Source organism: Penaeus vannamei, chromosome 21 (genome assembly GCF_042767895.1).
Source record: "Penaeus vannamei isolate JL-2024 chromosome 21, ASM4276789v1, whole genome shotgun sequence".
Taxonomy (NCBI): Eukaryota; Metazoa; Arthropoda; class Malacostraca; order Decapoda; family Penaeidae; genus Penaeus; species Penaeus vannamei.
This window is the reverse complement of record NC_091569.1, coordinates 13,273,655-13,301,154: the sequence shown is the minus strand read 5'-3', so window position 1 is coordinate 13,301,154 and position 27,500 is coordinate 13,273,655. Positions and strand designations below refer to the sequence as shown.

General features: G+C 45.6%; 1 protein-coding gene across 1 annotated transcript in view; it reads right to left on the bottom strand.

The window, feature by feature from the left end:
• Lar (tyrosine-protein phosphatase Lar) overlaps positions 1 to 27,500 on the bottom strand; it is a gene marked incomplete in the record, with an annotated part of 1,013,982 nt that overhangs the window by 98,272 nt on the left and 888,210 nt on the right. The window contains 2 exon segments of the mRNA XM_070135894.1: positions 12,159 to 12,176; positions 20,772 to 20,873. Coding sequence (XP_069991995.1) covers positions 12,159 to 12,176; positions 20,772 to 20,873 — 120 coding nt within the window.

Below are 27,500 nucleotides of genomic sequence, written 5' to 3'. Positions count from 1 at the left end.
TGTGTGTGTGTGAGAGAGAGAGAGAGAGAGAGAGAGAGAGAGAGAGAGAGAGAGAGAGAGAGAGAGAGAGAGAGAGAGAAATAGAGAAATAGAGAAATAGAGAAATAGAGAAATAGAGAAAGATAGAAACAGAGAGAAAGAGAGAAAGAAGGAGAAGAGAAAGAAAGAAAGAAGGAGAAGAGAAAGAGAAGAAAGTGAGAAAGAAGAAGAGAAAGAGAAAAGAGGAAAAAGAGTTGAGAAAGAGAGGCGATAAACAAATAAACAGACAAACAGATACACAGATCAAGTGGGGAAGAAAAGAGGAAGGGGAGTGAGAGGGGAAGTGGGGAAGGAGGAGAGAGGGGGGGAGGAAGTGGGGGAAAGGAGGGAGAGGGGAGAGAAAGAAGGAGAGGTGGGAAGGGGGGTAGGAGAGAGGGGGGAGAGGAAGGGGATTAAGAGAAGGTGGGAAGGCGAAGGGGAGGGGGGAAAGAGAAAGGGAAAAAAGGAGAGGGGGGGGGAAAGGAAGAGAGAAGGGAGGGAAGAGGAAGAGAAAAGGAAAGGGAAGAGAAGAGGAAGAAGTGGAAGAGAAAGGAGAAGGGGAAGAAGAGAGAGAAAAAGAAAAGGGAGAGGAGAGGGGAGAAAGAGGAAGGAGGTATGAGAAAGAAGGGATAGAAGGCGAAGTGGAAGAAAAGAAAGTGAAAGGAGAGTGAGGGAAAGAGGAAGAGAAAGGAGAGGAGAAAGAAGAGAAAAAAAGAAAGCAGAGGAGAGGGAAGAAAGAGGAAGAACGCACGAGAAAGAAGGGGTAGAAGGCGAAGTGGAAGAGGATAAAAAAAAGGGGAAAGGGAAGCAGACTCGCAAAACTACACCACCCAACACGTAATTTTTTCCCCCCGCTGCACGCATTCCTGTCCTCTCAAAATGTAATATAAAATTCCCCTCCGCCGCTGTATAGGACCAAAAAAAAAATGTAAATAACGCTAAATATATGGCAATTCATTACAATTCTCCACCAGAATTATTCATTGTAATTTTGCATTTGTTTATGTGTAACGTGTACTTTGTTTTTGTTGTTGTTTGTGCGAATCACGCGGTATTGCGGTGGGTAGGTTGGTGGTGTGTGTGGAGGTAGGGGTGGGGATGTGTGGTGTGTGTGGTGTGTGTGGTGTGTGTGGTGTGTGTGGTGTGTGTGGTGTGTGTGTGTGTGTGTGTGTGTGTGTGTGTGTGTGTGTGTGTGTGTGTGTGTGTGTGTGTGTGTGTGTGTGTGTGTGTGTGTGTGTGTGTGTGTGTGTGTGTGTGAGAGAGAGAGAGAGAGAGAGAGAGAGAGAGAGAGAGAGAGAGAGAGAGAGAGAGAGAGAGAGAGAGAGAGAGAGAGAGAGTGAGAGAGAGAGAGAGAGAGAGAGAGAGAGAGAGAGAGAGAGAGAGAGAGAGAGAGAGAGAGAGAGAGAGAGAGAGAGAGAGAAACCGAGAGAGAGAGAGAAACCGAGAGAGAGAGAAAAACCGAGAGAGAGAGAAAAACCGAGAGAGAGACCGAAAGATCTCTCTCTTTCGACAGACACACCAAGACAGACACAGAGACAGACAGACAGCCAAAGCCAAGGATGAGAAGCGAAAGCCATGGAATTCCGATCCGGCTCATCTCCACGAAACGCTTAATCCTGCATGCAACAGACAATTCACTATGCAACAAGGCACTTGCTTTAACGGCGTCCTCCCATCTCCTCGCGTTATCAACCTTTCGCCCTTCGTTCCCTGTTCTTTTTTTCCTTTTTCGTCATTTCCTTATGTCCCTTTCCTTTTTCTTTTTTCTTTTTTTTGTTTTTTTCGTCACTTCCTTATGGCCTTTTCCTTTCTTTCTTTCTTTTTTTTTGTTCTTTTCGTCACTTCCTTATGTCCCTTTCCTTTTTCTTTTTTGTTCTTTTTTTCCTTTTCTTCACTTCCCTATGTCCCTTTTCCTTTGCCGTCGCGTTGGCCGAGCAATTGCAAAATAAACTTTCAACCCATCTTGGAGAGAGATATCCCTCCTTTTCTCCCTTCCCTCCCTCTCTCCTTCACTTACTCTCTCCTTCCTTTCTTCCAGCACTCACTCCTTTCCTTTCTCCTCCTCTCCCTTCCTCCCTTTCTAATCCTCTCCCTTCCTTCCTTTTTTTCCTTCCGTCCCTTCTTCCTTCTTCCCTCCCTCCCTTTTTTCCTTCCTTCCTCACTCTCCTCCCTTCCTCCCTCCCTCCTTCCCCTGAGAAAAAAATAAAATAAAATAAAGAGCACTGGGCCAATGACAAAAATAAAAAAGTAATAACTATAATAAAGAGTAAGGGAAAAAGAAACAGAACACAGGAGAGGGAGGGAGGGAGGGAGGGAGGGAGGAGGGAGAGAAGAGAGAGAGAGAGAGAGAGAGAGAGAGAGAGAGAGAGAGAGAGAGAGAGAGAGAGAGAGAGAGAGAGAGGAAAGAGTGAGAGAGAAAGAGTGAGAGAGAGAGAGAGAGAGAGAGAGAGAGAGAGAGAGAGAGAGAGAGAGAGAGAGAGAGAGAGAGAGAGAGAGAGAGAGGGAGGGAGGGAGGGAGGGAGGGAGGGAGGGAGGGAGGGAGAGAGAGAGAGAGAGAGAGAGAGAGAGAGAGAGAGAGAGAGAGAGAGAGAGAGAGAGAGAGAGAGAGAGAAAGAGAGAAAGAGAAGAGAGAGAGAGAGAGAGAGAGAGAGAGAGAGAGAGAGAGAGAGAGAGAGAGAGAGAGAGGGAGAGAGGGAGAGGGAGAGGGAGGGAGAGGGAGAGGAGAGGGAGAGGAGAGAAGGGAGAGGGAGAGGGAGAGGAGAGAGAGAGAGAGAGAGAGAGAGAGAGAGAGAGAGAGAGAGAGAGAGAGAGAGAGAGAGAGAGAGGGAGAGAGAGAGAGAGAGAGAGAGAGAGAGAGAGAGAGAGAGAGAGAGACAGAGAGAGAGAGAGAGAGCCGAATATAAGCGTGGGATTCATAGAGCAAAAAAAAAGAAAGCATTGGCAGAAGAAAAAAATGAGAGAAATAAAGAGGGAAGAAGGAAAAAATAGGGGAGCAAGAGCAAGCAAAAGATACAAAGGAAATTCTAGACACGGAAACAACAAGTATGACACATAAACATCCCCCCAAAAAAAAAAAAATAAAATAAATAATAATAATAAAAAAAAATAAAAAATATATATATATCTAAAAAACGAAACACCAATAGGAAAACACACCTAAACACTTTACCAAAGCAACCAGCGATAAAAGAAATAGAAAGAAAAGAAAGAAAGAAAGAAAAAAAAACGCACGCCCATCACTTTATCTTTTTCATAGTCTTTATGTCTCGCCCTTTCCAAAAAAAAAAGTCTTTACGTATCGCCCTTTCAAAAATAAATAAATACACACATAAATAAAAAATAAACATAGCCCAAAAACAAAATCAAAAACAAAAAAAAACTCAAAAGAACACAGACACTCGAAACAAAAGCGAGACGGAGATGCGGAGGAATAGAAGAGAAATGACGAGATAAGCGCGGGCACAACGACTATCGCGGGTGAATTATGCACAAAGGTTCACCTCTTGCATAAATAATAGGCATGTGAAGCGGGGAGCCAAGGCGGTCTTGACACCGCCAGCCTGCCTGCCTGCCTGCCTACTCGCCTACCTTCCTACCTACTCGCTTGCCTACCTACCTACTCTCCTACCTGCCTACCTTCCTACTCGCTTGCCTGCCTACCTACCCGCTTGCCCATCTACCGACTCGCTTGCCTACCTACCTACCCGCTTGCCCATCTACCTACTCGCGTGCCTGCCTACCTTCCTACTCGCTTGCCTACCTACCTACCCGCTTGCCCATCTACCTACTCGCTTGCCTACCTACCAACTCGCCTACCTTCCTACCTACTCGCTTGCCTACCTACCTACTCGCTTGCCTACCTACCTTCCTACTCGCATGCCTGTCTTCCTACTCGCCTACTTACTTACTCGCTTGCCTACCAACTAGCTTGCCTACCATTCTGCCTACTCGCCTACTTACCAACTCGTCTACCTACCTACTTACTTACCCATCTGTTCCAATTCTATCTACCTACCCCTTTCGTAAGTACGTTCGTAAGTACCTACCAACCTACTTACGTACCCAACTACCAACCTATCTATCCCTATTTTATCTATTCCTTATACCTACTACTCTAGAATCAGGAGGAGAAGAAAAAGAAGAAGAAGGAGGAGGAGGAAGAGAAAAACAAGGAGGAGGAGGAAAAGAAGAAGAAGAAGGAGGAGGAGGAGAATCAGGAGGAGTTGAAGGAGATAGAGATGGATAAGGAGGAGGAGATGGAGAAGGAAAAGACGGAAAAAAGGGAAATGATAAGGAGTAGCAGAAGGAGGAAGAGCAAGAAGATGATAAAGAAGAAAAAGAAAGAAAGGGAGACCAGTAGGAGAAGACAGAGAATAAATAGGAGGGTCGAAGCAGAAGGGAGGGAGAGAGAGAGAGCAAAAGAGGGAGAGAGAGAGGAAGAGAGGGAGAGAGAGGGAGAGAGGGAGGGGAGAGAGAGAGGAAGAGAGGGAGGGAGGGAAGAGAGAGGAAGAGGAGAGAGGAGAGAAGAGAGGGAGGGAGAGAGGAAGAGAGGGAGAGAGAGAGAGGAAGAGAGGGACAGAGAGAGAGGAAGAGAGGGAGAGAGAGAGGAAGAGAGGAGAGGTCGGTAAATGTAAAGGTGGCCTACGAAATTGAGGTGACTATGACTTGGGGAGAGATGCCTCTGGGGCGACGGAAGATAACTATGGATGAGGGAGTAAGGGGCCCACAGGGAAGAACGGAAGAGGAAGGGAGGGAAGAGGGAAGTGGGGGAGAGGGGAAGAGGGGATGGGAGGAGAGGGGTAGTGGGGAGAGGGAAAGATGGGAAATGGGGGAGAGGGAAAGAGGGGAAGTGGGGGAGAGGAAATAGGGAAGATGGAAAGGGGGAAGTGGGGGAGAGGAAATAGGGGAAGAGGGGAAATTGGGGAGAGGGAAGGGAAGTGGGGGAGAGGGGAAGAGGGAAGTGGGGAGAGGGAAAGAGGGAAGTGGGGAGAGGGAAGAGGGGATTGGAGGAGGGGGGGTAGGGAGGGAAAGATGGGAAATGGGGGAGAGGGAAAGAGGGAAGTGGGGAGAGGGAAATAGGGGGAAGATGGAAAGGGAGTGGGGAGAGGGAAATAGGGGAAGAGGGAAGTGGGAGAGAGGGAAAGAGGGGAAGTGGGGGGAGAGGGAAAGAGGGGAAGTGGGGGAGAGGGAAATAGGGAAGAGGGAAGTGGGGGAGAGGGAAATAGGGAAGAGGGGAAGTGGGGGAGGGGAAAGGGGGGAAGTGGGGGAGAGGGAAGAGGGGATGGGAAGAGGAGAAGGGGGAGTGGGGGAGAGGGAAAGAGTGGAAGAAGAGAAGGGGAGAGAGAGGAAGTGGGGGAACGGGGAAGAAGAGAAGGGGGAGAAAGAAGTGGGGGAAAGGGACAGAGGAGGAGGGGGAAGAGAGCAAAGGGACCCAGAGGGGAAGAGGGGAGAGAGGGCTATGTGAAGGGAGCGAGGGGAAGGAGAGGGGGAGGAAGATGCTGTAGGCGTGGGATAGCCCTGGCTGGAATATGAAGCGAAATGGGCGAGAAAAGGAAATAAAATGAGAGGCGAGAAATGGGCGACAGGAAGGTAAACAAAGTGTGTGTTCGAGAGAGAGAGAGAGAGAGAGAGAGAGAGAGAGAGAGAGAGAGAGAGAGAGAGAGAGAGAGAGAGAGAGAGAGAGAGAGAGAGAGAGAGAGAGAGATACAGACAGAGAGAGAGAGAGAGAGAGAGAGAGAGAGAGAGAGAGAGAGAGAGAGAGAGAGTGAGAGTGAGAGTGAGAGAGAGAGTGAGAGAGAGAGAGAGAGAGACAGAGAGGAGGAGAGGGAAAAAGACAGAGAGAGAGATAGAGAAAGAGAGAGAGAGAGAGAGAGAGAGAGAGAGAGAGAGAGAGAGAGAGAGAGAGAGAGAGAGAGAAGAGACAGAGAGGGAGGGAGAGAGAGAGAGAGAGAGAAGAGACAGAGAGGGAAGGAGAGAGAGAGAGCGAGCGAGCGAGCGAGAGACAGCCAGAGAGAGAGAGAGATAAAGATCGAGAAAGATCAAGCAAGATCGAGAGCGAGCGAGAGAGTAACTCCCCGACGCCAGACAAGGGAACCGCCGGTTATAAGGAGTTTATAAAAGGCCCAAATAAAGCCGCTATTGAGGGTGCGGACAAAGCCACTAGCGGGAAATTTCTGGATAACGGCAGAAGAGCGACGCCATTCAGGGAAATTTTCCAGGAACTCCGACCGGGAAGACCCTTCGGAGGAGGAACCTTCGCCAAAAATAGGAATGGCAGGAACAATCGAAAATTATAATTAGCAAATAGAGTCATATTTAGAATGATAATGATAATAATAATAATAATAATGATAAAAAAAAATAATAGTTATGATGATGATGATGATGATAACGATTATGACAGTGATACTGATGATGATGATGATGATGATAACAATAACAATAACTAATGATGCCCATGAATGATCATCATCTGCAATATCATTATCATATTTATAATAATACCATATAATATATAATGCAATAATGATATAAGGAGCAAGGTTACCAATAACTAAAATGGTCACGCTGACGAGAGCAACAACAACAAAACTAAAAAACAAACAAAAAATTAATTTCAAACAAACAAAAACCTACGACAACAATAACACAACCAACGGCCGTAATACTCGCCCCCACCCCCCACCCCCCACCCCCAACACGCCCAAATAATAAAACTCTTAAAAAAAAGTCATACGGCAAAAAACAGCAAGGAAAATAGTTGGTAAAAAGAAGAAGAAAAAAAGAGAGACAATAACTGTGCTTCTCCCCCTATCCCTCCTTCTCATCACCTCCCCCCCTTTAAATACGGCGCTAAGATATTTTCCTCGTCTCCCTTCTCTTACCATCTTCGCAAATCTCCTATTCTCCTCTATTCTCTTTCCTTTTCCTCTGGCCTTCTTTCCTCCCTTCTTATCTCCTGCTTTCTTGTTATCTTTCTCTACATTCATTCCTCTGCACCTTTATCCTCCATTCTCCTCTTCTCTCAGTCTCTCCCTTTCCCTCTCCTCTCCATCACCCCATACACCCATCTTGTATCCCTCTCATCTCATCTCTTCTTGTCTCCTCTTCTTTCTGTTCTTCTCCATCCTTCTTCCTTCTCTCAACTTCCTCTCTCTACTGCCTCAACTTTACTCTTCCTCTCATCTCACCCTCCCTCTATCTGTTTCAATTCTTCTAATTTTTTCTTCTTCTTCTTCTCCCCTTCTTCCTCAACTTCCTCTCCCCTCTTTCATCCTCCCCCCACCTCTCCTCCACTCCTCTCCCTACACCTCTTACTCTCCATTCCTGTCAACCCCTTCCTTCTCTCCACACACTTGAGTATCCTCCTTATCCTTTCCAATTCTCCTCCACCCATTCCTCCCTCCCCTTTCTTCCCTTCCTCCACCTCTTTAACCATTTTCATCTATCCTGCCTACCTTCCCCTTCCTCTACTCCTCTCTCCCAGTTACCCTCCTACTCACTCTTTCCCCCTCTCCCTACCTCACTCCCACCCTCACCCCTCTCCCTCTAACTCACCTGTCCCCCTACTCCTCCAACTCACTCCTCATTTTCTCCCTCCCTCTCATCCTTACCCACCCTCCCACTCGTCCTTTCCCTTTCCCCCTTTTCCCCTTTTCCCCCTTCCTTCCTTCCCATCCCTTCCCCCATCTCCTTCGCCGCCGTCTCATCATCTTGTAAGATCCAACGCGGGGGACAAACACACCTCTCTCAGCCTCTCGAGCCGGTCGCGGAAAATTAAAGGAAAACACGAAACACTGAATTTTAACCCCGGGGTAGCCGTCCCTCCCGCCGTCTACCTTTAAGCGGCCCGGGTTGTTGTTATTTAATATAAGGAATCTAAGACAGGAGGTGGTCTCGGGGTGGAGGGGGGGGAGGGGGGAGGGGGTGGAGGGGGAAGAGGAGGGGAAGGGAAGGAGGGAAGGAGGGAAGGAAGGAAGGAAGGAAGGAAGGGGGGAGGGGAGGGAGGGGGAGGGAGGGAAGTGAAAGAAAAGGAGGAGGAGCAGGGGGTGAAAGAAAGGAGGAGAGGGAGAGGTGAAAGAGAGAGAAGGAAGGGAAGAAAGAAGACTTGACGGATGAGGAGGAGGGAAGAAGGAGGAGGGAAACGTGAGGAAGGGGGAAAGAGGTAAGAGAAAGAGCATAGGAAGGAAGAGGGAAGGAGAGTGGGAGAGAGAGAGAGAGAGAGAGCGGTAGAGTGGGAGAGAGGAGGAGAGAGAGAGAGAGAGAGAGAGAGAGAGAGAGAGAGAGAGAGAGAGAGAGAGAGAGAGAGAGAGGGAGAGGGAGAGGGAGAGGGAGAGGGAGAGAGAGAGAGAGAGAGAGAGAGAGAGAGAGAGAGAGAGAGAGAGAGAGAGAGAGAGGAGAGGGAGAGAGAGAGAGAGAGAGAGAGAGAGAGAGAGAGAGAGTTGAGAGAGAGAGAGAGAGAGAGAGGGCGAGAGAGAGAGAGAATGGGGGGGAGAGAGGGGGAGAGAGAGAGAGACTGAGCGAGAGAGAGAGTAGAGAGAGAACGAGAGAGAGAGAGAGAGATAGAGAGAGAGAGAGAAAGAGAGAGAGAGAGAGAGTAGAAAGGAAATAAAGGTGGGTAGAGGGAAAAAAAAGGCGATGAGGACACGAGAAGGGAGGAAATACGTATGGAAGGAAAAACAAAAGAAAGAATAAATAAATGTACATCTGCAGGAATAAAAAGGTGGGGGGGATACAAACAGAATACAATATTTTACAAATTGTTTAATAAATGCATAAATCTAATTCAGCAAAAGTGCATATCAACGCAGAATTGCTCATCTGAGAAACGAAAAATTAAAATGTGTTTAATCCGTATATTTTTCTGCGACTGAAGCGGGTGATTATGCATTATCCTCATTTTTTTCTTAATCATAAACGGGTGATCTGAACTGCCGCCATTCAAATATGCTGATTTCCTTTTCCTCTAACGGCCAAATGAAACAATTGGATTTCATTTCGCAATATCGAATTATTCCTTAAATAAAAATAATTTCCTTTTAATTATTCTTGAGCCACTGCTACATGAGTAAAAGAAAGAAAGAAAGAAAGAAAGAAAAATATATATATATATATATACATACATACATATATATACATATACATATATATATATATATATACATATATATATATATATATATATATATATATATATATATATATTCATATATATCTAGAATATATATATATATATATATATATAAGAAAAATATGTATATATATATATATATATATATATATATATATATATACATATACATATACATATACATATACATATACATATACATATATACATATATATATATATGTATATACATATACATATACATATATACATATGCATATGCATATACATATACATATATATATATATATACATATATATATATATATATATATATATATATATATATATATATATTCATATATATCGAGGTGACACAAAGACACACGCCCTCATCCTCCCGCCCCACGCTTCATCTTCATCGCTTTCCCTCCGCCCACACTGTCATCCCATTACCACCACCGCGCACCGCCCACGCCCACACCCATTTCCTCCGGCTCGTGTGCGTAAGAGTGAAAGGCAGTGCTCGTGTACCAGTACATTTGCTGTCGCTGTCTTTATATAAAACGTTTTTGCGTGCGTTTTTCCCTGTTCTCTTTACTCTCTGTGTATTCTGATGTCATTCATTATGTATGTATGCCTCTTTTTCAAGTTTTTAGTTTCTATTTTTCTTTTCTTTTTTTCTTTTTTCTTTTTTTACTTCCTCCTCCTTATATTTTCTTTCAAGCTTGGCGATGCTCTGAAATCTCCCTCGCCGATGGAAAGCTGTCAATAATGAAACGTTTCTTGTCCTCCTCCCTCCTGCTCTTCCTTCCAACGTTTTCTCATCTCTCTCCTTTCTCTTCCTACTCTCTCTCTCTCTCTCCCTCTTTCCCCCCTCTCTCTCTCTCCCTCTTTCCCCTCTCTCTCTCTCTCCCTCTTTCTCCCCCCTCTCCTCTCCTCTTTCCCTCTCTCTTCTCTCCTCTCTTTACCTCTCTCTCTACTCTCTCTGCTCTTTTCCCACTCTCTCTCCTCTTTCCTCTCTCTCTCTCTCTCTCCCTCTTTCCCCTCTCTCTCTCTCCCTCTTTCCCTCTCTCTCTCTCCCTCTTTCCCACTCTCTCTCTTTCCTTCTCTCTCTCCCTCTTTCCCTCTCTCTTCTTCCTTTCCCCTCTCTCCTTCCTGCCTTCTCTCTCCTCCCTCCCTTCCTCCTCTCCCCCCCATCTCTTCTCCCTTTCATGCAGGGTGGGGAGGGAGTGTGGGAGTAGGAAGGGGCGGAGGAGGGGGAGGGGGAGGAACAAGAGTGGGGAGAAGGGGAGGGGGGGAGATTGGGGTGTTAATCCCCCCTGAACGACGAACACTTTCCACCGAATCCCTTCCTCCATCGTGGAAACTTCACCCTCACTTCCTTTCCTCATCGAAATCCCTCCCCTTCCCCTAGCCCTATCCGACCCCCCCTCACAACTCACAATCCCTTCCCGCCCGCCCCTCTTTCCAAGGAGACGTTACTGCCCGCTCTATATTGAAAAGTGCAAGCCATTTATTAAGTACAAAATACTTTTCGGGCCAATATACCAGGACGGGGTGGGTTGGGGGGTAATAGGTTGGGGGCGGGTGGGTTGGCGGGATGGGGTCGGGGGAGGGGGGTTGGTGGGTGATAGGGGGGGGGGCGGGGGGGATGGAGTAGGGGGGAGGTGGGTTGGTGGGTTATAGGTTGGGGGCGGGTGGGATGGGGTAGGGGGAGGGGGTGGGTTGGTGGGTGATAGGTTGGGGGCGGGTAGGGATAGGGAAGATAGGGGAGGTGGGTTGGAGAGAAGGGGTAGGGGGAGGAGGTGGGTTGGTGGGTGATAGGTTAGGGGCGGATGGGTTGCCGGTTAGGGGTAAGGGTGGGGAAGGTGGGCTGGCAGGTAGGGGTAGGGAGGAGGTGGGTTGGTGGGAGATGACGGGACTGGGGTTGTGGTGGGCAGGAGGGGGTCTCCCCCAACCCACCGTCATCAACTCAATGGCGGCGATGTCGATGTTTTAAGATCACACTTTTTTGTCACACTTCAAACAAAAGCATCGTGGCATATTGGAGAAAAAAGGGGCAAAAATCAGTCAAAAACAAAAGAAAATATACACTCTCAACGTATGTACAAACAAAAAAAAAGATTGTTAATAAAGCTGAAATCTATAATCTAAAATCTAAAAAAAAAAGATACAAATATAAATCACACAGCATTAAAAACTGGAAAAAATGGAGAGTATTTACAGAGTGCAAAGTCCACCTACCCTTCTTGCAGTGTTTTAGTGTGCAGATTCCCAGGACTTACCTTCCCATACCACTAAATGTGCTTTGTAAAAAAAAAAACCTTAACCATTTTTAAGTGCGCCAAACACACACAAAAACACAAACAGATAAACACACGAGAAAAAAAATAAAGAAACAAAAAAAGGTTAAATAAAAATCACTACAAGGACAAAACACAATCCGGGGGTCTGTGTGCGCGTGTGTGCGTGTGTGTGCGCCTGTGTGTGTCCAGCAGGGTGACACACTCATAGGGTGAAGGTGCCCCGAGCTTAAACAGGGGGATTAGGGATTAGGGTTTGCTCCCTATCTAAGGGCGACCCTAAAACGTGCCCTTAAACCAGAGTTATGGCCCTTAGTGTGTCAAGCTCAGCCGTCGGACCTCAGAGTGAAGTCCTCCACATCCGGGACTCTTCCTTGAGACAGGAAGGGTCCAGCTGCTCAGAAGGTTAGTGTGTTCTGGGCATTTGCCTAGGTAGGAGGGGGTGTTATAAAGTGCCGCGTTAGTGTGTGTGTGTGCGTGTGTGTGTGTGTGTGTGTGTGTGTGTGTGTGTGTGTGTGTGTGTGTGTGTGTGTGTGTGTGTGTGTGTGTGTGTGTGTGTGTGTGTGTGTGTGTGTGTGTGTGTGTGCGCGCATACGTAAATGCATATGCAAGTGCGTTTGCGTCCGCGTGCGTGTAGGTGCGCACGGGCGCGAGTGCATCCGCAGACAGACCCCAGGCTAAGAAGGGAGAGAGGTGCGGCGAGGGCGGAGAACAACAGAACTTACTTGAGTTTCCACCGTTGACTGTGGGAGGCGAACATGGGGTGGAAAAGAGAGACGGATTAGTAACGTTAAAACAACGACGCGAACAGCTGTAGTAGGCCCCTGCACAGCGCGAGGGGCCAGCTAGTAACTAGGAGTCTGCGAGAATGCCTAGTGCACTGCTAGAAACTAGGCCCCGGGTCGCAGACCAGGCGGCCGAGTCCTAGAACACGGGCTGGCTCAGACCAGGGGACAGGCTGAGGGCTCGCTTCGGCGTCCAGCGGCCTCCCGGCTTGGAATCACCTCGGGAGAGGCTTTGACAGCTGAACGTTTTAGAGCCTCAATCAATAACGATAATCATGATCGTAATAATTATAATAATGGTAACATGAATAAGATAAACATAATAATCCAAATTACATTAATAGCAGTCATAATCATAATCCAGATAATGATTACGATTATAATCATAAAAAAATATTAACAGCCATAGTGATCGAAGGGAAACCCTCAGAGCTTGTCCAACCTGTTCAAGTCATTTACGAAGACAAATCAGAGAAAAGTCAGTAATCATAAAATGTTAAGACCTAGGAAGAAAAAAACAACAACATATGAGTTAAAATACAAAACTGAGATGAAGAAGAGCTGAGATGGTTTAATAGAAACTTTCATCATAGTTGATCAAACACAACATTTTTAACAAGTTTGCAGCTCTTTGAAGCTCACATATATTTTTTTTGTCTCTCTCACTTTTTTCATTCTCTTTTTCTTTTTCTTTTTTGTTCTCTTTTTTAGATGTTAGCACAACTTTTTTTAAACACATGACAAACACATCTAATTTTTTTGAAGGGGGATTGGGTATTATTAATCATACATCAAGAGAGAATCAAGTCAGTTCATGCAAATTACACTCGCTACAAGGACACAGCAAGAAAAAGAATAAAAAATCAACAAAGACACACAAACAGTCACACGTGCGGAGGTCAAAAAAAGGCTGTGGGAAGATGGACAGGCGATAAATATAGGAGGTACGAATGGGGAAGGAGAAAAAAGAGAAAGGAGATACAAAAAGGGGAAAGAGAGAGAGGGGGAGGGAGGAAGAGGGAGGGAGAGAGTGAGAAAGAAAGAGAGAAGGAGAGAGAGAGGGAGGGAAAAAAGAGGGGGAGAGGAGAGAGAGGAGAGAAAGAGAGAGAGAGAGAGAGAGAGAGAGAGAGAGAGAGAGAGAGAGAGAGAGAGAGAGAGAGAGAGAGAGAGAGAGAGAGAGAGGAAAGCCACAGTGTCAGAAACAAGAAGTAAAAAAACAATGAACGAAAGAGTTGATGAAAATACGAAGAGAAAAGAGACCAGAGCAAATGGAAGCGATCCAAGGAATAAATACCAAGAGGAGAAGAGAGCGTATTTAAAGAGCAAGAGAGACAAGAGACAAGAAGCGAGGAGAATGAATAGAGAAATAAGGCGCAAGAAGCGAGGAGAGTGAACGGAGAAGAGGCAAGAAACGAGGAGAGTGAACGGAGAAGAGGCAAGAAACGAGGAGAGTGAACGGAGAAATAAGAGGCAAGGAGCGAGGAGAGTGAACGAAGAAGCAAGAAGCAAACGAGGCAAGAGGTGTCATTCTGAGGTCTGGAACGCGGGCGATCACGGCACAACAGGGGACTAATGGGCCCTTACTCTCCCTCAGAAAACAGACATATAGACAGACACAGACAGAAAGGCTGAAAGTAAAAGAGAGAGGGAGAGCGAGAGAGAGAGGGGGGGGGAAGAGGGAAGGAGGGAGAGGAGAAGAGGGGAGGAGGAGGGAGGGGAGGGAGGGAGGGGGAGAGAGAGAGAGAGAGAGAGAGAGAGAGAGAGAGAGAGAGAGAGAGAGAGAGAGAGAGAGAGAGAGAGAGAGAGAGAGAGAGAGAGAGAGAGAGAGAGAGAGAGACAGACAGAGAGAGACAGAGAGACTGAGAGGCACTTACTTGCAGAAAACCGACAGACAGACAGAAAGGCTGAAAGGAAGAGAGAGACAGAAAGACAGACAGCCAGAGAGGCGGAAAAAAAGAGAGAGACTGAGAGGCAGAAAATGAGACCGATTTACAGACAGACAGAGAAAGGCATAAAGAAATGCACAAAAGGGAAATGAATGAGAAAAAGGCAAGAGAGAAAGTCAGACAGAAAAACAGACAGACCATAAGGCAGGTTGACAGACAGAAAGAAAGGCAGAGAGGAGAGATAGAGAGAAAGGCTGAAAGGAATACACACAAACAGACAGAGAGGAATGCAGATAGACAGAAAGGCAGAAAGGAAGTCAGATAGACACAGGCAGAGACAGAAAAGAAGACGGACAGACTGAGATACAATACTACACAGCCGTTTGGAAGACAGAGACATCTATGTACACAAAGATGAAATAACGAAAATAATTCCAAAAGACAATTCCACACGAATGGAAAAAGGACATTAAACACACACATATATACAAACACAAACACAAAAACACAAAACTACACACACACACATACACGCAAAACTATTGACAGAAAAACACATGAAGCAACGAGAGATATTGTAAAGCAACACTTAAGAAACACTACACAGATAGAGAGACGACGCGAAAGGAACATATGCAACACACGTGGAAAACTAATATTGCCTCTTATTTCTTTAGATGTAGAGGGACACATAAATAAAAGACACACAAAGAGACAACACAGAAGCACAGACAAAAATACAAAGACACACCCAAACACGCTCAGGCACAACTGTGTCTGTATATATGTATAAATGTATACATATGCATATATATACACACAAGTTTATGTGTATATATATATATATATATATATATATATATATATATATATATATATAGTCGTACCTAACCATTAAAAAGAAAAATTATCAAGTAACGGACGGATTCATTTCCTTCTCTGGGAAATCAGATATCGCAAATAAATAAATAAATAAATAATAAGAAAAAAATAAAAATAAATAAATTCATTAGTACTTCAATAGATCGATTCTCTTCCTCCCGCTTCATCTATTAATGTTTAAACATCGCATCCACCATCCGGCTTCTGACAACCGCCCGTAAAAACGCAATGGTCATCCGCCCAAAGCAAGAAATCCGTTAACACAATTTGAATCCATCAAGCTCGATGCTCATTGGTCGGTTCAAATCTACTTAGGCATCTCACTGGCTCGTTTCAAACAGCTAAGTTATTCAAACTTGATGGATGACCGTTAATAACCGTTACGGAACAAGTCAATAAAACATATATAATTAGAATTTGATGCTTTTTCCATGTACATCACTACCAATGACAGAATTACGTTCTCGCTCTTATAATCGTTAATATCAAACATTACTATTTGAAATGTCATTACAGCCATTACTATCAAACTGCCTCACAGCGCAATTATCGCTCGCTCAGACATTCGCGCGCAATTTCGAAAATAACGTAGAAGAGTGAAAAATACCATTAAGATACTTCTGTTATCTGACGAGTATCGCCTAATCGATAAGAAATAAATAAAATAAACAATAAGAGTGAAAACTATCATCAAAATACTCCGGTCATCTGATGGGATATAATAATAATAATAATAATAATGACAATAACAACAACAACAATAATAATAATAATAATAATAATAATAATAATAATAATAATAATAGTAGTAGTAGTAGTAGTAAAACAACAATAATAAAAACGATATGTGAAAAACAAAATCGAAATACTCCCGTGATCTGACGGATACCGCCCAAAACAACAACAACAAGAGCGAGCAAGTCGAGTCGCCGCGCGCTATTACCTCGAAATATTCCCCGCGCCCGTGTGACAGCTTTTCTAAAAAACGCCCAAAAAAACGTTAAAAAAAACGGTATCTAATTATATGCAGAAGACATTCCCGATGTGACACTGATAATTTCTGCAAGTGACACACGACACCGGGTGATCCTCGGGACATAACGACCTTTGACACCTGACACCCAACGCACTGCCGTAGACCTAATGTAATTTAATCTACCGAATCTGGGAATGCGAAAAAAAAGCGAAAAAAGGAAAAAGAAAAGTGCTGAAGGGTAGGGAAGAGGGGAAGAAAAGGAGGCGGAGAGAAGGAGAAGGATATGTGAACATGAAAGACAATAGGAAATAGGAAATAAAAAAAACAAGATCTGTGCAAGAAACAATGGTTTGGATAGAATGGGATGATGGGAGTCAATACGCGAGAGAGAGAGAGAGAGAGAGAGAGAGAGAGAGAGAGAGAGAGAGAGAGAGAGAGAGAGAGAGAGAGAGAGAGAGAGAGAGAGAGAGAGAGAGAGAGAGTGAATGGAAGACAGACAGAGAGAGAGAGAGAGAGAGAGAGAGAGAGAGAGAGAGAGAGAGAGAGAGAGAGAGAGAGAGAGAGAGAGAGAGAGAGAGAGAGAGAGAGAGAGTAAGAGAGAGAGAGAGAGAGAGAGAGAGAGTAAAGAGAGTAAGAGAGTGAGAGAGAGAGAGAGAGTGAGAGAGAGAAAGAACAAGAAAGAGAAAGAAGAATAGAGAGAGAAAGAAAAGAAAAAAAGGCAATGAAAAATATAAAGAAAGGCCGAAAAGAGAAGGACGAGGGAGAGCCAAAGACCGAAAAGAGGGTAGGAGTCGTGAGGGGCGCGGGGGGACCTAGGACCACTTAAGAGGCCACGGGAGGTCGGGGAGGGCGGAGGGCGTGAGAAACGAAAAGGTGGAGACCGCGGGAGGCAAAAGCCGCGCAGATCCCTTATCGCTGATGGGTTATTGATGGCGGCCTCGAGGGATTAAAAGAAAAGAGAAAAAAAGAGATTTAAAAAAAAGGGTCGAAGAAAATAGGAGTTATCTCGGACGAACTTTCTCCCCAAAGGTCCCGCAGCGCCTCCTGACGTCCCTGGCCTCCTCGATCCTCCTCTCGGATCTTCTGCCCTCGATCCCCCTCTCTCAGTCCTCTGCCCTCCTCCTCCTTCTTCTTCTCCTTCTCCTTCTCCTTCTCCTTCTTCTCTTCCTCACCTCTCGATCCCACTATTGAGGGAGGGAGACAAAGAGACATGAGAAGGAGGAGGAGGACGAGGAGGAGGAGGAGGAGGAGGAGGAGGAGGAGGAGGAGGAGAAGAAGAAGAATAAGAAGAAGAAGAAGAAGAAGAAGAAGAAGAAGAAGAAGGAAGAAGAAAAAGAAGAAGAAAAAGAAGAAGAAGAAGAAGGAAGAAGAAGAAGAAGAGAAGAAGAAGGGGAGAGAGAGAGAGAGAGAGAGAGAGAGAGAGAGAGAGAGAGAGAGAGAGAGAGAGAGAGAGAGAGAGAGAGAGAGAGAGAGAGAGAGAGAGAGAGAGAGAAAAGACGAAAGATACAAGAGAGAGAGAGAGAAAAGACGAAAGATACAAGAGAGAGAGAGAAGAGCAGGAGCAGGAGAAGGGAGAACCGAAGAGTAGACAAGGACAAGCAGATAACGAGCAACGTATCTGCGTGTTCAATGACCTACATAATTAACAAATTGCGAATTTCGCCAGCTCGCCAGACTGTGAACGCCGCAGTTCAATACATGCATATTTCTGTATTTTCGGCCGAGCTCGACGTGTGGCCCCGCATCAAACGTACGGATTATTCCCTCGTACTCCGAACAACAATGCAATTTCGCGTGGGCGGTAAACCACTTTTTCGCGACCCGCTTCAGCTCACCGACGCCGGAAACGCACTTAGTATCGAGTACATGTCATGGAACCGCCCGCCTGGTAGCCTGGACCCCCCCCCCCTTCTCCTTCCTGCTGGTGCATGGGAGGGGAAGGAAGGAAGGAGGGAGGGAGGGAAAACGAAAACCTACGTGTACATTAATACACAGACACAGACACACCCTTAAACGCACAAACACACACACACGGACAAACACACACACACACGGACAAATACACACGCACGCACACACATACATAATACACAAACATTAACAGAGAACACAAACTTGTAACCACATATACACTCATCAGCTCACTGTAACATGATGAAAGGAAAAACCCGCACACATGTACACCGAACATCGTCATTAATGTACACACGCCTCGAGTCATCAGACGAGGGGAAAAAGAAGGGAAGGAGAGACGGAAAATGGAAGAGAGGGAGAAAGAGAGAAGGATGGGAGGAGGGAGTAGGAAGACCAAGAGAGATAATAAGGAAGAAGGAAAAGGGGGAGAGGGAAAGGGAAAAATGACCGAGAGGAGGAGGGGAAAAGAGGGGAAGGAAAGGCGGAAAATGAAAGAGGGGGATAAAGAGAGAAGGCTGGGAGCGGGACGTAGGAAGACCAAGAGAGATAATAAGGATGAAGAGGGAAGAGGGAGAGGGAAAGGGAAAAAGAACCGAGGGGAGGAGGAGAAAGGAAAAGGAAAAGGAGAGAAGGGAGAAAAAAAGGACAAAGAGGAAACACAAAGAAAATGAGAAGGAAGGGATATACAAAAGTGCGGAGAGAACGGAAAAAAGAGGAGAGGAACAGGAGGATAAAGTTGGAAGAGCATGAGGAGAGGGAAAGGGGCGATGGAACTGAGAAGGATTTAGATAAAGGAAGGTTCACGAAGGAGAAATGGAATGAAGGTGGAGGTGAAGAAGCAGAATAACGAAGAAGAGTAGCAATTTTTATGAAATGATAATAGAATAATGATGAAAGCGGTAGTAGTAGAAGTGACAATAAAAATAATAGTAGTAATAATGATATCAATAACAGTAGTAGTGATAATGATAATATTACTAATAATAGTAATGATGATAATAACAATGATGATAGAGAGATAATTATCATCATAGATACTTTTATCATTATCAAACCAATATCACTATGATGATAAAGGAGCAAGAGATAAAGAAAAACAGAGGAAAAAGGGGACGGCAGAAGGGAATAGCGAAGAGGGAGAAGGTGAACGGCAAAAAGTATAGGACGGAGACGAAGGAGATGAAGAAGACGAAGATGAAGAAGATCAAGACGAAGATAAAAAAAAGAGAGGAAGACGACGATAAAGAAGGAGATGAAGACGAAGATGAAGTAGACAAGGATAAAGGAGATGAAGACGAAGATGAAGAAGACAAGGATAAAGGAGATGAAGACGGAGATAAGGAAGGAGATGAAGAAGACGAAGAAGATGAAGACGAAGATAAAGAAGGAGATCAAGAAGATGAAGATGAAAGGACGAAAAATGATGGAGAAGACGAAGAGGACGAAAAAAAAACGAAGGAGTAGAAGGAGAAGGAGGAGACGAAGACATCGCGGGCGGAGGGCGGGCGGGTCATCGGCCAACTAATCAACAACACAAACTTGGTCCGCGGGCGCCAAAAAATGCGAGGCCAAACAAAAAACTGCGCCGGGTCGAGGATGGGCGGGGACGGGCGGACGGGGGGTGGCTGGGGATGGGCGTGGGGGTGGCTGGGGATGGGCGGGGATGGGCGGACGGTGGGTGGCTGGGGATGGGCGGGGTGGGATGGGCGGGGGTGGCTGGGGATGGGCGGGGATGGGCGGACGGGGGGTGGCTGGGGATGGGCGGGGGGGTGGCTGGGGATGGGCGGACGGGGGGTGGCTGGGGATGGGCGGGGGGTGGCTGGGGGATGGGCGGGGATGGGCGGACGGGGGGTGGGGTGGATGGGGATGGGCAGTGGGTGGATGGGGATGGGATGGTGGGCGGGGGGAGGGGGGAGGAAGGTGGGTCGGAATGAAACGAATGCTGCTTTAAAAGGGAGGGGGTGGAGGGAAGACGTAGAGGAAGGAGGAGGAAAGAGGGAAAAGGGAAGGAGGAGGAGAATGGCGGATGGTAAGGAGAGGGTGGAGAAAAGATGAGAGAGGAGAGGGAGAGAGGGAAAGAGGGAGATGAAGGACAGAGTAGGGCGAGAGAAAGAGAGAGAGAGAGAGAGAGAGAGAGAGAGAGAGAGAGAGAGAGAGAGAGAGAGAGAGAGAGAGAGAGAGAGAGAGAGAGAGAGAGAGAGAGAGAGAGAGAGAGAGAGAGAGAGAGAGAGAGAGAAAGAGAGAGAAAGAGAGAGAGAGAGAGAGAGAGAGAGAGAGAGAGAGAGAGAGAGAGAGAGAGAGAGAGAGAGAGAGAGAGAGAGAGAGAGAGAGAGAGAGAGAGAGAGAGAGAGAGAGAGAGAGAGAGAGAGAGAGAGAGAGAGAGAGAGAGAGAAATAACGAAAGAATGAACGGCAGTCAAACAGACACAGAAACAGACAAAGAAGGAGGGAGCTATCAACTCCGAAGAAAAGGCAAAGCAACTGCTTATGTCTTAAGTGCCTTCTGTCCACTTCTTAGAGCTTGCATCTTTCATCTTAAACCCTTTAATGAACCTCCAGATTGCACAATCATTCACCCGTTGAACACGCAACACACAAGTAGGAAAAGACTCACAAACACACAAATCTACATACAATAAAAAGGGAAGCCTCACAAGCAAAGGATTAATAAATTGCACAAACAAATAACAATAATAAAGTTAAAATCAAACATGCCTAAGTTAGAATGCTCAAATTACTCTACAAACATTGAATCATTATGTACAAAGATAACATAATGAATGCGCACAGACGAACGCAAGGCAAGGCAAGGAAATGAAAGGAGGCTATGAAGCTAGACGAAGCCAAGGCCAAGGAAGCCGAGGCCAAAGCCACGAAAGCGAACGCGGGGTCTCACCTGTTTCTCCCGTGCTCACCGTCACGGGCTTCGACGGAGGGCCGCGTCCGATCTTGTTCACGGCCAGGACTTGGAACTCGTACACGGTGAACGGCGTCAATCCTAAATAAAGAGAGAGAGAAAGAAAGATGAGAATTAGCTTTCATAAACGTCCGCTTGTACTGTGTGTCTTTCATTACTTCCCAAAGCCTTTTACAATCCAATGGCAGTGCTTTTCCAGGTAGCTTATCTCGTATCAAACACCACGTCTATCCATTTCTAATTTCTCCCGCGCTTCTCACTCGTCCCGACCGTCAATATCAATATCTAATATGCTTTCATACCTAACGCATTTGATTACAAGTTCATCCTTGCCTTAACAAGTATTCCGAATCCCTTTCATGTCAATAAATAATAAACTACAAAGCCTTTGAACAAAATCCCCCACAAAATGATGGAAATAACGGCTTTAAATGCATTTCCAGCTCCACCCCTTCTTTTTCGAAGTGAAATCTTTAGATGCAATCACGTCGATTAAATAAACTGATGCTAACGATCACATGTTGATATTAATCTTGTTTACCTTTGATGCAAATCAAGCTGCAAATCCAAACAAAACACATCGCTTCGAAAACTCACTGAGCAAACAAGACGGTGCTCGGACTCTGTGCATAATAATAATAACAACAACAAAAATAACAATAATAATAATAATAATATTAATAATAATAAATGATAAAAATAATCATAACAATAATTAGTATTTTTTCGAGACAACGTATTTTGACTTTACTGACCTATATCCCTCCCTCCCTACCCGCATACCCACCCACCCGCCCTCCCTCCCTCCCTACCCGCATACCCACCCACCCGCCCTCCCTCCCTCCCTCCCTCCAACAAACTAAACAAAACACCTAACACCACTCGATAATAATCACCCAACTCCCCTCCTCCCCCTTTCTCCCTTCCCCTCCCCATCCTCCCCCCCCCCTCCAAACACACGTATCTAATTCCCGCAGGATAATTAGCATGAAACTCTAGGGTTATCAACAAACTCCACCAGGGTCATTCCTTCTCGTGGAGTGTTCTTGCAAAGTTGCACTATCAATTAAATGTTGCATCCCCTGGAACCGGTCTACCTCCTCGTCTCCTGGGGAAAGCGGGGCCCGCCGGGATTATTATCTGATTAGGGGAGACGCTAAGGGAATGGGGAGGAGGAGGGAGGGCGAGGGTGGGAAGGTGGGGGGAGGGGGGGAAGAGGGGAAGGATGGAAAAAGAAAGGAGGGTGGGGGGAGAAGAGGGAGGGAGGGGGAAAAGGGAGGGAAGAGGGAGGCAAAAGAGAGAGGGAGAGAGAGTGGGACAGAAAAATGGGAAAAGGGAAGGAAAAGGGAGGGAAAATAGGGGGAGAGGGAGGGACAGAGAAATTGAAGAGAGAGAGAGAGAGAGAGAGAGAGAGAGAGAGAGAGAGAGAGAGAGAGAGAGAGAGAGAGAGAGAGAGAGAGAGAGAGAGAGAAAGAGAGAGAAAGAGAGAGAGAGAGAGAGAGAGAGATAGAGATAGAAAAACAGACAAAGACACAGAGCCAGAGAGAAAGACAGAAAGAAACAGAAAAAAAGAGACAAAAAAGAAAAGAGAAACAAGCATATGCGACAGAGCGCGAGACCGCCCATCTCATCGCCCCGGCCATTTCGAAATTAGATAAAAAAAAAAAAAAAAAAAAAGTCCCCATCCTGTTATACTGTAACGACAATAAGCACCCTTATATGGCAAATGTTACAGGGTGGGGGTAGGGGGGTGTTGGGGGGGGATAACACGAGCAAGAGGGGAAAAAATCGCTTTAAAAAAATATTTGTTTTCACTTGACATAACCATTTTCAGGATGCACTTTGTCTGTTTAATTCACTTCAATTGTGTTTCGAATTGGTGATTGCATTCGGTAACTGGGGGTTGGGAGCGGATGGGAGGGAGGGAGGGAGGGAGGGAGGGAGGGAAGGAGGGAGGGAGGAAGGGAGGGAGGGAGGGAGGGAGGAAGGGAAGGAGAACAGGAAGGAGGGAGGGAGGGAGGGGGAGGGGGAGAAAGGAGAGGAAGGAGAGAGGGAGGGATGGAGAACAGGAAGGAAGGAAGGAGGGGGGGGAGGGAGAAAGGAGAGGAAGGAGGGAAAGAAGGAAGGGAATGAGAGCAGGAAAGAGGGAGGGAGAGGGAGAGGATAGGAGAGAGGGAGAGGGAGAGGATAGGAGGGAGGGAGAGGGAGAGGATAGGAAGAAGGGAGAGAGAGAAAAATTATTAAAGCCGTGTGAGTAAAGTGAATAAGTCAAGTAAGTAAGTAAACTAAGAGGCTGAATGAATGAATGCATGAATGAATGAATGAATGAATGAGCGAACGAGCGACCGGGAAAGAGAGTAAGAAAGAAAGACGCCACACTACGGACTCAACTGTCGTAGCAACAACAACGAAATCCGATTCGTATTGACCTCCTCTCCCCCGGCCTTAGAATTCGACAATGGCAACCGTCGACGAATTAAAATCACCCCCCCTTTCCTCCCTTCACTCCCTCCCAATACAAAAGAAAAGAAAAAAAAGAAGAAATAAAAAGTTTTCTCCATAATTCACCGATAATCCCGTCTTAACCTCAACATTATCTCCTTATCCTTTGTTTATGTTTCTACAAGAATAAAAACAAAAACACAAAAAGATTACAAGATTTACAGGGAGGAGGAGGAGGATAGGGGGAGGGGGAGGAGGAGGAGAATGAAGAGGAGGAGGAGGAGGAGGAGGAGGAGGAGGAGGAGGAGGAGGAGGAGGAGGAGGAGGAGGAGTAGGTGGGGAGGGAGGGAGGGAGGAGGAGAAAATGAATAATAATAATAATAAGTACACAAAGAGAGGAAGAAGAAAAAGTAGATGGTGATGATGAAGTGAAGACGATGAAGAGAAAAGGAAACAGTAGAAGAAGAAGAAGACAAAGGAAAAGAAGAAGATGAATACAAATACAAAGAAGAATATACGAATCCGATGCAGAAGAACGCGAAGAAGAGGATGAGAAAGAATTGAAAGATAAAAAAGAGGAAGAGAAAGAATAAGAGGAAGAAGATAAAGAGAAAAAAGAAAGAACAAAAAGAGCAAGAGGAAGAAAAGGAAGAAAACGACAAAGAGGAAGAAAAGGAAGAGAACGGCAATGAGATAGAAGAGGAAGAGCAAGAGAAAGAGGAGAAAGAAGAGGAAGAGCAAGAGAAAGAAGAGGAAGAAAAGGAGGAAAACGAAAAGGAAGAGGAAGAAGAGGAGGGCTGGTGCGTTGGCGCCGCGGAGGCTGAGCCCCGCCAGCAGCGCCCTGGGCCGTCGACGGGAGAATTCCTTAAGAGGATTTGTCACTTAATTCTCCCCATTTTCATTTCCTTGTCTTCCCCTTGTGCTCATCAACTCTTCTCTTGCGTTTCTCTGCCTTACTTCTTCTTCTTCTTCCTCTTCCTCTTCTTTTTCTCCCTTTTCTTTTCCCTTTTTCTTTTTTTTCTCCATATTTCTCTATTTTCTTTTTCCTCTTTCTCCTCCTCTTCCTCTTCCTCTTCTCCTCTTAGCGTTTCCTTGTGTCTGTTTATATGTTTGATAATCTTGCCTTGTCATGTTTTCAGGGTGTGTTCCTAATCAGATTTGAGTTCTTGTTAGTTTATTTCTTTTGTTTTGTTTCTTTGGCGTTGAAAGGTAATGTGGATAATTGTCTGTGCGTGCGTGCGTGCGTGCGTGCGTAGGTGCGCGTGCGTGCGTGCGTAGGTGCGTGTGCGTGCGTGCGTGCGTGCATGTGTAAGTGAACGTGCGTGTTTGTATGCATGTGTAAGTGAACGTGCGTGTTTGTATGCATGTGTAAGTGTACGTACGCGTGTGTATGTATGCGTAAGTTTCTGTACGTGTAAGCGTCAGTAAAAGCGTGTGTGTATGCATGAATAAGTCTCTGTATGTGCGTGTACGTGTGCTTGTGTGAGCACATAATGTCCGTTTGATGCTCTGATTAATCAAGCCATCTTTTCTTTTCTCTTTCGCTTTTTTTATAATACCCTTTGAAGACCTTTTTTCATTTTTCATTATTGTCTTTATCATGTTCATCCAATCCTGTAGCGTCAACTGTATTCTTCATCATTATCATTATCATTATCATTTCGAGGTCACCACTCCCACCACATATGCTCAACATAGGCCTATATATTTTCGCATTACTTATATGGCTTGGAATGCTTCAACATAGGCCTATATATTTTCGCATTACTTATATGGCTTGGAATGCTTCAACATAGGCCTATATATTTTCGCATTACTTATATGGCTTGGAATGCTTCAACATAGGCCTATATATTTTCGCTCTACTTGTATGGCTTTGAAATATAATTCCTCTGAACTTTCGGTTTCCTGTTTTTCTCATTCATGTATTTGGAGGGAAATACAGACGGCCATCTCGTGTGTGTGTGTGTGTGTGTGTGTGTGTGTGTGTGTGTGTGTGTGTGTGTGTGTGTGTGTGTGTGTGCGTGTGCGTGCGTGCGTGCGTGTGTGTGTGTGTGAGTGTGTGTGTGTGTGAGTGTGTGTGTGTGTGTATGTGTGTGTGTGTGTGTGTGTGTGTGCGTGTGCGTGTGCGTGTGCGTGTGCGTGTGCGTGTGCGTGTGCGTGTGTGTGTGTGTGTGTGTGAGTGTGAGAGAGAGAGGAGAGAGAGAGAGAGAGAGAGAGAGAGAGAGAGAGAGAGAGAGAGAGAGAGAGAGAGAGAGAGAGAGAGAGAGAGAGAGAGAGAGAAGAGACCAACCCCCCAACCCCCCCTTACACACACATCCCAATACACACACTCGCAAAGCCGAGGCTGAACTTTACATTCAGTCGCGATCTCCATCCTGATGCCGGAGCTGCCAGCTGTAATCAAGCTAATTGTCTATCAGAATGAATACAAATATCCGCACACTAAAAAGAGGTACGTTTTGTTGTATGTCAACTAAAGCCAAAAGGAAATAAAATCCTTTTTTAATGCTGGTATTACTGATATTATCAATATAAGTAGTGACATATTTTCTTATACCATCTGTTTTATTTATCGTTACCAAAGTTATCATTATTTCTGCGAGTCTGATATCATCTATATAAACAGTTACATAATGTCCACTATTATGATTTGTATTATTTATCATTAGTAAAATTATCGTTATTCCTGCAACTTTGGCAAGTTTCATTCACATACCTAAGTAAATATCACACATCCGTCACGACCGAACGACAGACGTTCGAAAAAATAATCAAAATAATATTGAGCGAACCACCGAAATTTGCAAAGTTACAATAGCACAAAGGTTCTTTTGCAGGAAGTGAAGAGAGTAAAATCACTTTCATCCTGGGAATTAGCCCTCTCCTAATGCACCTTCCATTCACTAAGACACGGGTCACGGGACACGCGCTCTGAGCCAATCAGAAGCCCTCGAAATCACTTATTCGCGCGGGAGAACTTTGGACCAATCAGAAGTCGCCTTCCAAATCATTTATTCGCATAGGAGAACTATGGACCAATCAGAAGCCGCCTTCTTAATCATTTATTCGCATAGAACTTTGAACCAATCATAAGCCGCCTTCTAAATCATTTATACGCATAGGAAAACCTTGAACCAATCAGAAACCGGCTTCTAAATCATACACACAAAAGAACTTTGAACCAATCAAAAGCCGTCTTCTAAATCATTTATACGCACAGGAGAACTCTGAACCAATCATAAGCCGCCTTCCAAATCACTGATTCGCGCGGGAGAACTTTGAGCCAATAACATTCGAGCAGGTGGACGCTCAGCCAATGGCACGCGAGTGCTGTTAGCGAATCAGGTACGACCATGCGGCCATATTAACCAATCGGTAAAGAGTGAAGGCCAACTAATCAAGAGATGAATACGGTGGCACTTTAAAGGCAATCTGTAGTCACCGAGGATATTTTTTCTTCTTTTATTATCTCCCTCACCTTCCCTCTCTCTCTCTCTCTGTCCTCTCCCTCTCTCTCTTAATCCAATCAGAGCTGAAATCACAAGTTAATCACGGAACCGAGCATCGACTTGTCTAAATCATCGACCAATGTCGACAATAATGTCTTCCCTCCCCCCCCCCCCTTCCCACGCCCGACCTTCTTTCACCGGCTCCTTCAATCTTGGGAGAAGTTTTGGGACTTTTTTACCCTCCCTTTTTTCTTTCAAGTCCCTCCTTCATTGTAGTCGCTTGGTGCATCTGTTCCTGCCCGGAGGAGCTGCTACGGCCGGCGCCCATGTGGCAGAAAATCATCCATCGTTTCGTCTTTCCGCCCATTTTCTTTCTTTCTTTATCCATCGTTTCCATCTATCCGACCATTCTTTTTCTTTCTTTATCCATCGTTTTCATCATTCCACCCATTTATTTATTTATTTATTTATCCATCGTTTCCATCTTTCCGCCCATTTTTTTTCTTACTATCTTTATCCACCGTTTCCATCCATTTCCTTTATTCCTTTCTTTGAGGGGGGATGAGAGGGACCTATTTGCGGGTCCCTTCTCCTCCCCCCCTCCCCCCCTCCCCTGGTCGGTTCACTTTAGTCTTAATCAATTAGTCATTTCGCGCCATCGTCAACAGCGTAATCTTGCTTATTCGTATTTGCATAGCTAATGAGACCCCGAAGTTAGAGGGGAAAAGAGGGCGTCCGCAAACACACTTCTCCCCCCCCCCCCCGCCGCCCGAAACACGAGACCGGGCGCACTGCATCGGGCGGCCGGCGAATT